Source organism: Grus americana, chromosome 1 (assembly GCF_028858705.1).
Source record: "Grus americana isolate bGruAme1 chromosome 1, bGruAme1.mat, whole genome shotgun sequence".
In the NCBI taxonomy this organism is placed as follows: domain Eukaryota; kingdom Metazoa; phylum Chordata; class Aves; order Gruiformes; family Gruidae; genus Grus; species Grus americana.
Window position 1 is genome coordinate 65,119,096 of NC_072852.1, and position 13,829 is coordinate 65,132,924.

At 45.4% G+C, this 13,829-nt stretch overlaps 1 protein-coding gene across 2 annotated transcripts in view; it reads left to right on the forward strand.

Moving 5' to 3' along the window:
* Positions 1-2,673: 2,673 nt before the first annotated feature.
* Positions 2,674-13,829, forward strand: part of AGK (acylglycerol kinase) — a 41,260-nt gene continuing 30,104 nt past the window's right edge. The window contains exons 1-2 of one of the 2 annotated variants that reach the window (XM_054818194.1): positions 2,823-2,897; positions 13,731-13,755. Coding sequence is in view for 1 of the 2 variants with exons in the window: in XM_054818187.1 (XP_054674162.1) it covers positions 2,788-2,897 (110 nt within the window). In the remaining variant the exon portion in view is untranslated. Of the gene's footprint in view, positions 2,898-13,730; positions 13,756-13,829 lie in introns of both variants that reach the window. The other variant, XM_054818187.1, reaches the window with a different exon arrangement.

Here is a 13,829-nt window from a genome sequence, read left to right on the forward strand (position 1 = left end):
ACGCTGCTCAGAGCAGGGTCAAGCCCCTCTGCTAGGGATGTGGAAAGACAACTAGTATTTGAGCTAAAATTTCTCATTTATACTACCTCTGATGTGTTTTCATGCATACGTACTCAGGAAAATTTCCATTCAGTCATCTTGGAGATGTTCAGGTCTTTCATACATTTAAGAGATTTTCTGACTGCTCCAAACATGTATTGGCATATTAAAGAGGCTTTATTTTAAAAAATCAACCTTGTTTTGGAAGCATTGTCCTGTTTTCGGCTGAGAATTTTCTTTCTAGTAGATGGTACAGTGCTGTGTTTTGAATTTAGTATGAGAATAATGTTGGTAACACACTGATGTTTTCAGTTGTTGCTGGGTAGTTGTAGTGTCTACACTAAGTCAAGGACTTCTCAGCTTCTCACGCTCTGCCAGGTGCACGAGAAGCTGGGAGAGCACAGCCAGGACAGCTGACCCAGACTGGCGAAAGGGATATTCCATACCATAGAATGTCAGGCTCTGTATATAACTGGGGAAGTGAGCCAGGAGGCAAATTTCCTGCTAGGAAAGACAGTAATTGTATTTGTGCACACATTGTCGTCGTCGTCGTCGTCGTCGTCATCATCATCATCATCACCATCATCATCATCATTATTATTATATCATCTTATTTTGTTATCCTATTAAACTGTCTTTATCTCAGCCCACGAGGTTTTCTTTCCATTCTCGTCTCCATCCCACTGTGGGGTGAGGGGTGAGCGAGCGGCTGTGTGGTCCTTGCTTACTGGCTGGGGTTAAACGATGGCAAGCACCATTAATTAACACAACTGTACTCAGTAGACTTGATTGCGAAATAGGAAGTTACAGATGCTTGTAAATTATTTGTGGCACCTCATGAGAATTATGAATTTGAAAAGTATTTATCAGCACACAATCTTTTCATAAGCTAAGGAAAGCGGGATGATGGTACCAGTATCCGTTGCTATCATTGCTGTTAGCAGTTGGCCACATCACCTGAAATCTCACAAAAAGTAGGACAACACCAAAACAAAAAGTAGGACATTTAATCACTCCACACCACCTGGAACATTCAGCAGTGCATCAAGTGCATGTACTCAGCACATTGAGATGCACTGGACAGATGAACCTGGAATATGTAAGAGGGAAGCAATGGCTACTGGAGGAGGGTGTGCCTGAAATATTCATCAGGAGCTGATCATTTAATTTTTTTCTTAGAAAAACAAATCCCAAATCTTCTACTGTACAAAATGAAGGGAAAAGAAAACCCAAAACATAGTAGGGAAACTAATCCTCAGGGTTTAATCTGCTTTCCTTATCACTAACAGCAGAGTGTCTTCTGGACCACCTTTTGCATCAACTTGATTTTTGCAGAACAGACTTTTGCATGCCAAGAGTCCCAAATTTGGCCTCAAGCAGCCCCCTTATGTTACTACTCACATCCCATCCGGACATCATTAAGCAGAGGGATTTGGGGCAGCTTTTTACAGAAAAGCCATTTTATGGGCTTTGATGTTTTTGTAAATGTTCAGATTTTGCTGAAAATGGCATTTTGCAAGAGGGAAAAAACATTCTGAAGGAAAATTTCTGTCCAGCGCTGTGTTCATTGCCCCAACCTGCTGGTCCCTGCCAGGCTGCATCCTTGTTGTCCTGCGTCCTCAAGCCCGGTCCCTGTCACGAGGAGGGCAGTGGTCTACAAAAGCAGCGTTGCTTCCTCACACCACTTATTTAGCCAATGGTTCATTCTGAAAGGCCCGCCATCTCTCTTCCTCTTCTCATAGGATGGAGTGTCTCTGAATATCAGCTGCCTGTGCCTCCACTCAGCACTTCTGTGAAATCTCTGAGGCCGTTCACCCTCTTTCAGGCACCATGGGAAGCCACAGCCTAAGTAATGCTTGAAGAGGCCACCACCACTAGATTGTCCCAAAGCTTTTCCCACCGTGAGGTCAGGTCTTGCCACATGGCTGTGTTTGCACCTTTCCCTGGCAGGATGTTCATGCTGTTCACGGCTGCATGGCATCCGTGCAAGGTTCTTCTCTTCTCCATTCATGGTTGCAGATATTTCCCCTGGTGTTTGTGGTCATTCCGTTTGTGGGGCTTAACCAGCAACCCCCAGGTACTTCCTAGCCACCATGTCTTCTAGCTGAATCTTCCGAAATGTTTTCTCCATTGGTTTGTTTGGGTGGTTTTTTTGGAGGAGGGCACCGTGGGTATTTCCACCAGTGTGAAAAAACACCTATTCACTTTTGTTCTCTGCTACGCAGAAAGTCTCCTGCTCCCCTTGCTCCTGGCGTCAGTCAGGGCTGGCTGCCAAGAGCCCATGGCTGCGGGTCACCTCATGGGCTGGAGGACGACCACGCAGTGAGGCTGTGAGGGCCAGGACACAGGTGGGTGCAAAACACTTTTCCTTGGGATTTGGAGTTTGGGTTTTTTTTGATTGAGGCAGGGTGCACAGAAGGCCCAAGGCAGGGGCACAGTAACATGGATGGGGGGTGAGATCTCCTCAGCCCCGCGCTCCATGCGCAGGGGGCACGTTGGCCAAAACCAGCACGGCGGGGGCCCGGAGAGGCCCACCCCCGCCCCAAGCCGGGGGCTGGAGCCCGGCGGGCGCCGCCTGGCCTCTCCGCGGGGCCAGGAGGGCGTCGCTGCGCGGAACGCCGGAGCTGGGGGAGCCGTTTCCAGCCGAGCCGGGCCGGGCCGGGCGGGGAGAGCGGCGGCGCGTCGGTTCCCGCCGGCCCATCCTGAGGGGCGGCCGGTTTGCCCCGGGCGGCCGGGGGCGGAGGCGGCATGGCCGGGGCGGTGAAAGTGCTGAGGACTCTGAGGAACCACTGGAAGAAAACCACGTTCGGAGTCTGCCTGCTGAGCTGGGGCGGGAACTGGCTCTATGGGAAGCACTGGTAACTGCCGGCTGGGGGAGGGCCGGGGGGGTGGGGGGGGCGGGAGAGCGGGGCCCGTGCCCCGGCCGTGTGCCGCTGTGTCTGCACAAGCGACCGGCCCCCACGGTGAGGGCATGGCTGTCGTGTTCGCCTCGGGTGCCCGGGCTGCAGGGCCCTCTGCTAAGGCGGTCTCCCCTCGGAGGGGCGCCGGCGCCTTGGGGGGATGGCTCTCCCTTCCCCTCCAGCAGCCGTGAGCTGAGGAAGGCTCAGTGCCTTTTTGTGACTTCCCACCTTGGCCTTGCTCTAAGTTTGGGGCTCGTTCAGGTGGTAGTTTTAAGTAGAAGTGTTGTCAAAGTGGCTTGAATCATTTTGGGGCCTGTTGGAGAGGAGAAAGATTTTTCTTTCCTAACCAAAAAAAAAAAAAAGCCATCAGCCAAGTGCTTGCCATCGGCTTGCTTGCTTGCTTTTAACCAGTATTATAAGGATGAATGAAACCAGAGGCCCTACACCTGCAAATGGTGCCACTGGTACCAGGCTGATGGGGAAGCCACCTTGATGCGCAGAGAGCGGTCATCACAGCGTGTCCATCATGTGCCCGTGGGTTTTCCCACCTCCTTTTTTCTTTTCACAGTGCCATATACCTCACGACAGATGTCAGATTTCTGTTGCAGGAGCCGTTGTCCCTTTCTTGAGGCACGGCACCGGCAGCAGCTGTGCCCTGTGCCTCCCTGGTGCGCCTGCTTTGCTGTTGTCCCCCACCTAGCTGGATGGAGCCCAGCAGCTGCTGCAGCAGCAGTACTGCTAACATGAGTCGTACCTACCAGGGTGTCATTTTAACTGTTTATCTGTGAGGCAAATGTTCTTTAGAGTAAGCAAAATTCTGGTTCACAGTTTTTACATAGCTAGGCTTATATTTTAATCCCTGTCCTTTAAGTTATGGTTAATACACTTGACTAAAATGCAAGTATAACCAAATTATTTTAAAAAATTATTACTTTTGGTGCTGTTTATTCTGTCACTGTCTTAATGTCTTTTTAATTGTTAAGTCATGATTTTAGCAGTGTTCTTTTCTGCTTACATTAAAATGCTGCCAGAGCCTCAGTAGAAAACTTAGAAAAATAAATCTGTTCATGTTTTTTATTATACTTTCCTTCTTTATTTCCTTTTGCCTAGGGACTTTTGCATTAAATCAGCCTTTGTTTTGAATGGTACATCTGCTTTAGTTGCTTACTTCTTACCTGAAGCACTAAGAGACTTGGTTGGCTGCAGGGCAAGCAGCAAAAAAACTCTCCCTCCACACTTTTTTCCTTGTAACTGCTGATTGTAGGGCAGGCTGTGGTAAGATGGATTATAACTGTGTGAAAGTGTTGGTAACAAGGTCATGGTTTCATGTGTATGCCTACATGGGCCAACAGGCAGAAGAGAAGTACATAGTATGTAGAAGAAGGGCTGAGAGAGTTGGGGTTTTTCAGCCTGAAGAAGAGAAGGCTCTAGGGAGATGTTGTAGCCTTTCAGTACTTAAAGGTGGCCTATGAGAAAGATGGAGACAAACTTTTTAGCAGGGCTTGTTGCAATAGGAGAACGGGTAATGGCTTTAAACTAAAAGAGGGTAGATTCAGACTAGATATAAGGAAGAAATTTTATATGATGAGGGTGGTGAAACACTGGAACAGGTTGCCCAAAGAGATGGCAGATGCCCCATTGCTGGAAACATTCAAGGTCAGGTTGGACGGGTCTCTGAGCCACCTGCTGTAGTTGAAGATGTCCCTGCTCACTGCAGGGGTGTTGGACTAGATGGCCTTTAAAGGTCTCTTCCAACCCAAACTATTTTATGATTCTATACTGTGGTGTTGTAAGCAGAAATATTTGTGCTAAACAGGTTGGTGTTTGGGTTTTTTTTATGCCTTCATGTAATGTCAGTGGATCTGTGAGCTTACATTCCACTTTTCCCTCTGACGAGGGAATTGAACTTTGAATTCAGATAAAATAGTGAAATGTGAGTAATTATTTGAAGTTCTATTATTCTAGATATCTCTTAGCCAAAAGAATAAACTTAATGTACAAAATGAGGAGGAAGAAATTGCTCGGTGGCATTCATATAAGGGGTTTGCTGGTGGGGCAGAGCAGCCTATGACCTTCCCAGGTACCCTGCTTGTGTAAGTGGCCTCTTTACTGGTCTTCTGTTGCCACAGATACTAATGACAGCAGAATACATGTCAGACCTGGGTACTATAGAGAGCTACTGAAATAGAGCATTAGGAAAAAGACTATATCTGCTCCTTCTGCGTATGGAGAGTGGGCACTTGAGGAGGCCCAGGAGCAGCATCAGACACAACCAGTCTCCCCTTTATGTCTCTTGTTTCTGGGAGTTCATGTGCCTATGTATTGCTGGTTTCAGTTGTATCGACTTCCTGTGCAGTAACTGAATACACATTATGATCACGGAGAACGTAAAGCATACCATAGGTGGTGATATGGTGGTGAATAAGGAGGAAAATATGAAAGGCAAACAAACAAAAAGGGATCTTTTGATATCTAAATTTCAGTGCTGAGAGGATATTTGCACCAAGTGTAGACACAGTGCTTTAACCCAGATGATGTAGTGGGGGAAAAATGTTTACACATCCCATTCTTCAATCTCTACTTTTATCTGTAAGGGAAACGCAAGGTAGGAAATCCTGTGATGACAAGCAGCTCTGTGTGACTTGTGACTTTGATGTACACTGAAGCACTGCTGTGAAGTAATGCTTTCAGAGATTTAAATACTGTTTGAAAAAAGTGACAACTGTTGAGGTATTTCTTGATCTTGGTGGAGGATTGTTTTAGCTAGGGAGTATGAAAACGAGGAGTGACAGAAGAGCCTGATGGCAATAGTGTAAAAATTCAAAGGTGGTCTCAGCATCCCTTTCGCGCTACTCTGTGCACAGTGAAGGCCTTATCTTGTGGCTGCTGGACAGCAGCGAATAGGCCAGGATCATTCTCTGCGGCTTCTGTTTTGCCTTTGGAATGTGGTAATGGCTTTTGGTGAGGTTTTTTTTCATACTTTCCCTCTTCCCAGTTTCTTTGTTTATGTACCAGTTATGCTGAGGAGCGTGAGAGGTGCCTTTTGCCCCATGCACAAACTGCTGGAGGCAGTACTTGAAGAGGTTAATGAGGGAATCATGTATGGGCTTTGTTGGCCATGAGGCTTGCTGTTATTGACATCAGAGGCTAAATTGCTATGCATGAAGCATACTTGACTAGAGTTATATTTGCCCTTTTAGAACAGATTAAAGGTTTAGTGAAGTCTTGTGCTTCGGTTTTTGGCATCACTGGAGTTTCTGACGAAGTGGCTTGCTTTAACGCAGCATCAGTTCAGATTAGCTTCTGACTTCTTGGAATTAACTGAGATGTTGCTTGTTTATTTGCAGCTGAAGAAAATTTTTGTTTCCCATCCTGCATCCCTCTTCTTGGCTTTTCCATCCTTGTGGATTTTCTAAGATATTTCTCTTGCAAGGCAAAGATCATTTGCTTTTTTGACTTCTCAAGATTCATTCTTCTTTTGGATGCAGAGGCTATGATGCCTGCATTAAGTGGAGCTCTTGCAAATAACAATCTGTCCTGCAAATAAATGGCAACTCTTCTATGGTCAGTCTCTATGTGCCCACAGGGACAGAGGAACTCTGGAGTACTTCCTTAAGGCTTTGGAGGATGCTACGTGCACAAACATGGACAGGAATAATGTTGCCTTTTCCAGACTTGTTCCCCATGCCAGGGAACACCCGGGTGTCCCTCTCCTGCACTCTGCAGACTGTGCTGTGGGGTCTGATGTGGAGGCCCTTGTGCTCCATAGGCTGTAGAGGAATGAGGGGCACTGGTGTGTAGCGGTTCATCGCTGAGTTAGTCTAAAGGTTGTGGATGACGATAACTGTAAAGGTCGAGAAGCTTCTTAGCCCAGTCTTGTGTGATACTTTCTTCATGCAGCATTTAGTTTCTGGATCAGTGTGTTAGCTTTTCATCTTTGGAGGTGTTTGCTCAAATACTGACTGACTTAACAGTAAGGGGTTTTCAGATGAAAGGGAAGAGTAAAGAGGAAACCTTGTGCAGGTTCCCCCTCCCCCATTTGTGATTCAGCCCTTCTAAGTATGTAATGTAACAGAAGTTGCCTCTTCAAAAGAGACATAGATCAGGAGGTGGCAAAGGTTTTTCATGTGTAAAATGATAGGCATTATGTCTGGTTGAACTACTGTTAACTAAAACCCTATTGGTATTCTTACAAAACTTCAGTGAGCCTTAAAATTCTTTTTTTTTTCTCCTAAAAGAACACATTTTCAAAATCCATTGTCTTGCATTTGGGATAACAGACAAGTAGGAAGAGCACTCGGTGTTGTCACGTGAGGTTGTGTCCCTTTAGTTTCTCTGGGTTGTGTGAATTTATGTGTGAGCATAATTTTAATCTATAGCAAATCATACTACAGGTATGAGGGACACTGAATTTAATATACTAGAGCAAAGCTTAGAGAGCATGCAGATTGTCAGATACATGCTTATACACAGTGATGTACTTCTGTTTGACATATACACATGTGGTTGATTACAGATAAAGATGATTGTTTTAAAATTTCCTTCAAGTTTGGAAGCCCTTCTCACCTTTTTGTCCTGGATCACCTCTTCTGAATTGAGCTGCTGCTGTTCTTTATGTGTCCAGGTGGTGCAGTGAGTCATCATTGTGTTGGGTTTGTGTGGCAAGGTTTTGGTAGCGGGGGGGCTACAGGGGTGGCTTCTGTGAGAAGCTGCTAGAAGCTTCCCCTGTGTCTGACAGAGCCAATGCCAGCTGGCTCCAAGATGGATCCGCCCCTGGCCAAGGCCGAGCCAATCAGCGCCTCTGTGACAACATATTTAAGAAGGAAAACAAAAGAGTTAAGAAAGCTTTTTGCAACCGGAGGAGTGAGAAGATATAAGAAACTCTGCAGACACCAAGGTCAGTGAGGAAGGAGGGGCAGGAGGTGCTCCAGGCGCCGGAGCAGAGATCCCCCTGCAGCCCGTGGTGAAGGCCATGGTGAAGCAGGCTGTCCCCCTGCAGCCCATGGAGGAAGGATGAGGGGGTGTAGAGATTCCACCTGCAGCCCGTGGAGGACCCCACACTGGAGCAGGTGGAGGCACCTGAAGGAGGCTGTGGCCCGTGGGAAGCCCACGCTGGAGCAAGTTCCTGGCAGGACCGGTAGACCCGTGGAGAGAGGACCCCACGCCAGGGCAGGTTTGCTGGCAGGACTTGTGACCCCGTGGGGGACCCACGCTGGAGCAGTTTGCTCCTGAAGGTCTGTACCCCGTGGGAAAGACCCCACGCTGGAGCAGTTCGTGAAGGACTGTAGCCCGTGGGAGAGACTCCATGTTGGAGCAGGGGAACGTTGAGAGGAGTCCTCCCCCTGAGGACAAAGAAGTGGCAGAGACAATGTGTGCTGAACTGACCATAACCCCCATTCCCTGCCCCCTGTGCCACTGACGGGGGAGGAGGTTGAAGCCGGGAGTGAAGTTGAGCCCGAGAAGATGGGAGGGTTGGGGGAAGGTGTTTTAAGACTTGATTGTATTTTCTCATTCCTCTACTCTGTTTTGCCTAGTAATAAATTAGATTAATTCCCTCTCTACATTCAGTCTGTTTTGCTCGTGACGGTAATTAGTGAGTGATCTCTCCCTGTCCTTATCTCGACCCAAGCCTTTTGTTATACTTCTCCCCATCCCGCTGGGGGAGGGGTGAGTGAGGGGCCGCGTGGCACCCAGCTACCGGCTGGGCCTAAACCACGACAATCAGCTATGTCAAATCAGCAGAAATTTAATCTCTGGCATGATGGACATCAGCTTAACTGATTGTCGGATTTGGCCAGACTGTTACAGTGGTGTTAGCGGGTAAGTGATCATCACTTTTTCAGGTTGGGGACCCTCAGTATTGTACTGAGGCAGTGGACTCATCAGATACTCAGTTTTACTTTGTATATGTTAAAATATTGACTTTCTCCGTAGAAAATGCTGGCAAGGCATCTGGGCCTTTGACTGCTTGCCAGTAATCTGAGTGTTATTGTTATCTATAATTTGAATGTTAGTCTCTGCGTGTCTGCCAACTGATAACTCACTTTGTCACCTTTCTGCATATACTTCCTGAGTGGCTGACTTTATTTCATCAAAACTTTGTCAAATAAGGGAGTATAAATCCTGAGTCTTGGGTAAAGCTGATGAAAACTAGGATTTGTCTTTCATGTCCTTCCAAAACCAAGCTGGAAGTAAACGCTAATATCCAGCAAAGAGGACACCGTGCTTTTGCCATATTGGAAGTGTGGTGGGTTGACCTTGTCTGGACGCCAGGTGCCCACCAAGCCACTCTGTCACTCCCCTCCTCAGCAGGACAGGGGAGAGATGGAAAAAAAACTTGTGGGTCAAGGTAAAAGCAGTTTAATAGAGCAAAAGCAAAGGTCACATGCAGAAGCAAAGGGAAAACAGAAGATTTGTTCTCTACTTCCCATCAGCAGGCGATGTTTGGCCACTTCCTGGGAAGCAGGGCTTCAGTATGTGTAGTGGTTGCTCCAGAAGACAGATGTTGTAAATAATGAATGCCCCCCTTCCTCCTCCTTTCTCTCAGCTTTTTTTGCTGAGCAGATGTCATATGGTATGGAATATCCCTTTGGTCAGCTGGGGTCAGCTGTCCTGGCTGTGTCCCCTCCCAAGATCCTGCCCACCCCCACCCTGCTGGTGAGGGGGAATGTTGGAGGGACAGCCTTGAGGCTGTGCCAGCACTGCTCAGCAGTAGCCAAAACACCTGTGTGTTACCAACACCTTGCTGGCTACCAATGCACAGCACTGTGAGGGCTGCTATGGGGAAAATTAGCTATATCTCAGTCAGACCCAATATAGGAAGCAGCCAAAAAGCTTTGTGCTAAGATAAAAATCTCTTTTAGGAGTTCTGTTATAGCTCTTGAGGAGTGATCCTATATGCACAGCTTTGGTGAAGTTTCTTGTCACAAAACTCTGTGTTTTGATGCAGACACTGAACAGGAGAGTTTTTAGGCTTCTGGCTTGAATGTAATTAATAGTCTGAGATTTAATGCTGATAACCCTTTTTGAAATGGGATCTCACATCTGAGCTGCTTTATACATCTGTAGTACGGTCACTTTTAAGGGAGTTGCTTTGATTGGCTCTAAGATGAAGACTTACCCTTGCTACAGCTGTGGACCTCAAAACAGCTTCTTCAGTTGAATTTGCTGTCTTCTCCTTGTTGAGTTCATTGGTGTCCTGGCTGACCTTTCATCATGGGAACCATCCTTCCAGCCCTGGCCTCTGCTGGCACTTGGGCAGAGGATGCAGTTTCAGGTGGAGTAGCATACATATTAAATTGTGTGGGTCTGTGTGCTTATATATGAGTGTTGATACCCTGTTCTAGCTGAAACCACTCAGGACAGGAGCAGTGGCCACCATCCTGCGCCAGGGATGTTGTAGAACAGCCCCCGTTCAAGTGACTCGTACGAATGTTGTACTCTTACAGCTCGCTGTGTTCTGGCAGCCTGACACGGTTGGTGCGTGGTGAGCTCTGGACAGTTGCTCTTCCTTTCTTTCTGCATTGGTTCCTGGCTTTGGCGTAAGCCTGCTCTTCTCCAAAGAGAACAGCTACTGCGCTGCGGTGGCTGCCAGCCTTGCAGGATTGGCTGATATCTTTGTTGAACCAAAGTTCTGTCCGTGGGTTCAGCTTAGGACATCCTCTTTCTTCCATACCCCGCTGCCACTGCTCTTTCCTCACTGTCTCCCAGTTTTTTACTGCTTAAGCAAGTTGGCCGAGTTGTAAGCTGTGCGATGCTTAATTCTCAGAGTGGAAAGGCAGCCCTCGGTGGCCAGCAGATGCAATACTGCACGTCAGTTTTGCTGTAAGGTGGGAGTTTTGTCTACAAGCCCTTAGGGGAAACATAAAGTAAAATTTGATTTTCAGTTTGCTGTGGATATGGTGCAAGTCAGAAGAAAGCTCTGTGTGTTCTTTAAGGCAGTGCAGCAATTTCCCTCTGCCTCCACCTGCTCATGTTGGAGTGTTGTTGAAAAGGCTTTGTTACTATGTAATACTAGTCAATAAAATACAAAAAATCAACAAAATCTCACGTTTATCATTGAAGTATCTTTTTCTGTGGAAGTTGATATGCAGTCATATTTTCATAAGGTAATACGTACTGAGACAGAAGACTTTAAGAAGTTACATTTTCGCTTTTTTTAAGATTTTCCTAGCTATATTTATTAATTGGTATGACCCACAGAGGCCTTCTGTACCCACCTGTGGTACTTTAGGTGAGCCATGTCAGGTGAGTAAAGGTAAGAGCGGTGATAGAGGAGGAGAACTGCTGTTCTCGCAGATACACCCCTGTGAGTGCACTTGTGCTCTTTTTTTTTTTTTTTTTCATGAAGTACAAAGATAATTAAGTGTTGATAGAACATTTTAAGGAAATAAAAATTTTCCTGTTACCTGGCATCTTTAAGCCAGACTTGGGACATCTTTAAGCCAAACTCAGAGGACTTTGAAATATATCAATGGGAATCCTGTGAGTGTGGCTGGGATGGCATGGGATTCTGGGGGTGCTGTGCTGCTGGTAAGACAAATCACCTATAAATTATTGGGCAGTAAATGGTTCTTCTGGTCTCAGAACCTAAACCTTTCCTTTGACACCAAAATGATATGTGTCAGAGTAGACTTCTTCTGTTTCTGTAAGTGCTTCAATGCAGGAGACAATAAGCTTAAATGCTGGCATCTGAACTATCAAGCTTAATATTTATGGTTAAGACTCTGTTGAGCTGAATCAAGCTTCCATCCTTGACAGTTATGTTGAGGGTCTTTGCAGGTTGGGACAGAAAGTGCTGTATCTTTTGCTTGCATTTGAAAAGTTGTGCTGGACTCCATTTTAAAGGCGATTAACACTGCAGCACAAGGTTGTGGGCACCAGGAAAACATAGTGGCTGACGATGTGACCCAGCTTGACTTCTGAACAGAATAGCATCAATGTGAAGTAAAGAGATAACATGGATTTGACTAGAGTCTGTTAATAAGGTTAGGACAGCAATTGTCGAATATGTCAACTATGCAGCCATCATTTGATAGCGGGGTTTTCTTGATAACCCTTAATACTTCAACGTTACGTATTGAAATTGTAATTGCTTTGTGTTTGCTCTGGCCATCCATAGTCGCAGACGGGGAAAAAATGTCCCTATGTGAGGGCTCGTGCCCTCAGCAGCGCAGTGTGGACTTAGCCTGTCGCGCTGTCTTGATTAAACTGGAATTAGCTGGGAAAATGTTGTTTAGCTTGGAACACAAACCTTTTCAGAGACAGTTATTTTAACTAGTCTGCTTTCATTATATTACTGCAATCAAAAACAAGTCTGTCACTCCTCTTAAGTAATATTTCAGGTGCTTAATACAAATGACTTATTCCTTTGGTTTTTAAGGAGCAAACATGGCCATTAAAAACATGCTTATGCCTCTGAGGAAATTTTTTTTTTTTTAGACACTCCAAGTTGCTAACAAGTAACTCCAGTTACTTGTTATCCTTGTGAGGTATTATTTATATTTTTATATATATGAACAATTCTTCCTTTGTCGTCTTATTATTACTAAGAATAAATCTGTGGGGCTTTTGCTGTAGAGTTATTTTCTCAGAACCCAACTTTATATCTCACCTGAAGTCACCCTGCTTCTTTTAGGACCTTGCAGCATCTTTTGGTGATGTCAAAAAACCAGCTTATATAGCTCCAGTGATGGATAAATAGCGTAAGCTTATGGAATTGAATAGATCGCACTCGTGTGTGGGTCCAGAGGTCTGACCAAGGCTTTGACTTCTCTTCTGCCATTTCCATTGGAAGACTTGGCCTGATGAGCCACAGTTTGTGGCAGGAGTGTGCTTCTTTCCCAGACACTTGTTTTTCATGGTTGGCCTTGAATCATTTTAATTGGTGTAGCGTATTCATTTCATATTCATGACTATAATTGTTTGGTTTTTTTTTTATACTTGATACTTTGGAGACAATAATGTACCGTCTTGCCAGGTGTGCCAAGGGAAAGCTGGAGGAGTTTTTTGGTTTTAGCAAGGAAGGAGGAGTGTCTGGTGTCTAAAGGACAGGTGAGGCTTTGGGCACTGCAGAACAGGATTCCCTTTTTTGTCTGCAAGTGCCAATAGGGCATTTTTTAATCTGGGGAAGAACTGAATTTTGTTCCTCACTCAGTAGCTCTGTCTCCAGTTTGCTTTGCCAACCTTGCTAATGCTGTCTGTCACCAATGAGAAGCACAAGGATTAGTCTGGAATTTCTTTCTAAAATGACCATCAGTGGCATATCTAATACTGATATTTTCTTCTTTATTTTTAAACTTCACTTTGGTGAGTTGAGTGATTCTCACCTCTATGAGTTACTGCTTTAGGTGGGTGATAGGTGCTGCATTAGCATGTGTTCAGCTTACAAACTGATGGAGAGGGGAGTTCACAATTACAATGCACAAAGATTTGGAAGTTACACTTAAGTCTACCCTAAATCCTTTCTATACTGCCAGAATGGTAAGTACCTTCAGTGTAAATAACAGGCAGTATTAACATTAAAAAAAAAAAAAACCCAACCACACCCACCTTAGATCGAGTACAGTTATGTAGCAATTAAAAAATAAATCACAGTTATACAGTGTCTCATAGCTTATGTAACCTCAGCACACTTGGCATCCTGGTCTTTGTTGTCTGCTTTTCTTTACTATAGAAAGGGTTTTTCTGTGCACATGCAGAAAAAAATTATGCATGTGTGCTTAAATGGTTGTGTTTCATCCTTAAAATGTGTTAAATAGATCTTAAAGAACCTGTATTTTTTTATTTTAGTGCTGTCAATGCGTGTGTAAAAAGGGTATGTACCTACATTTTAAAAATGAGCAAACTGTTTTAAACTTACACAACCTAATGTCCACTCTATTTTCTGTC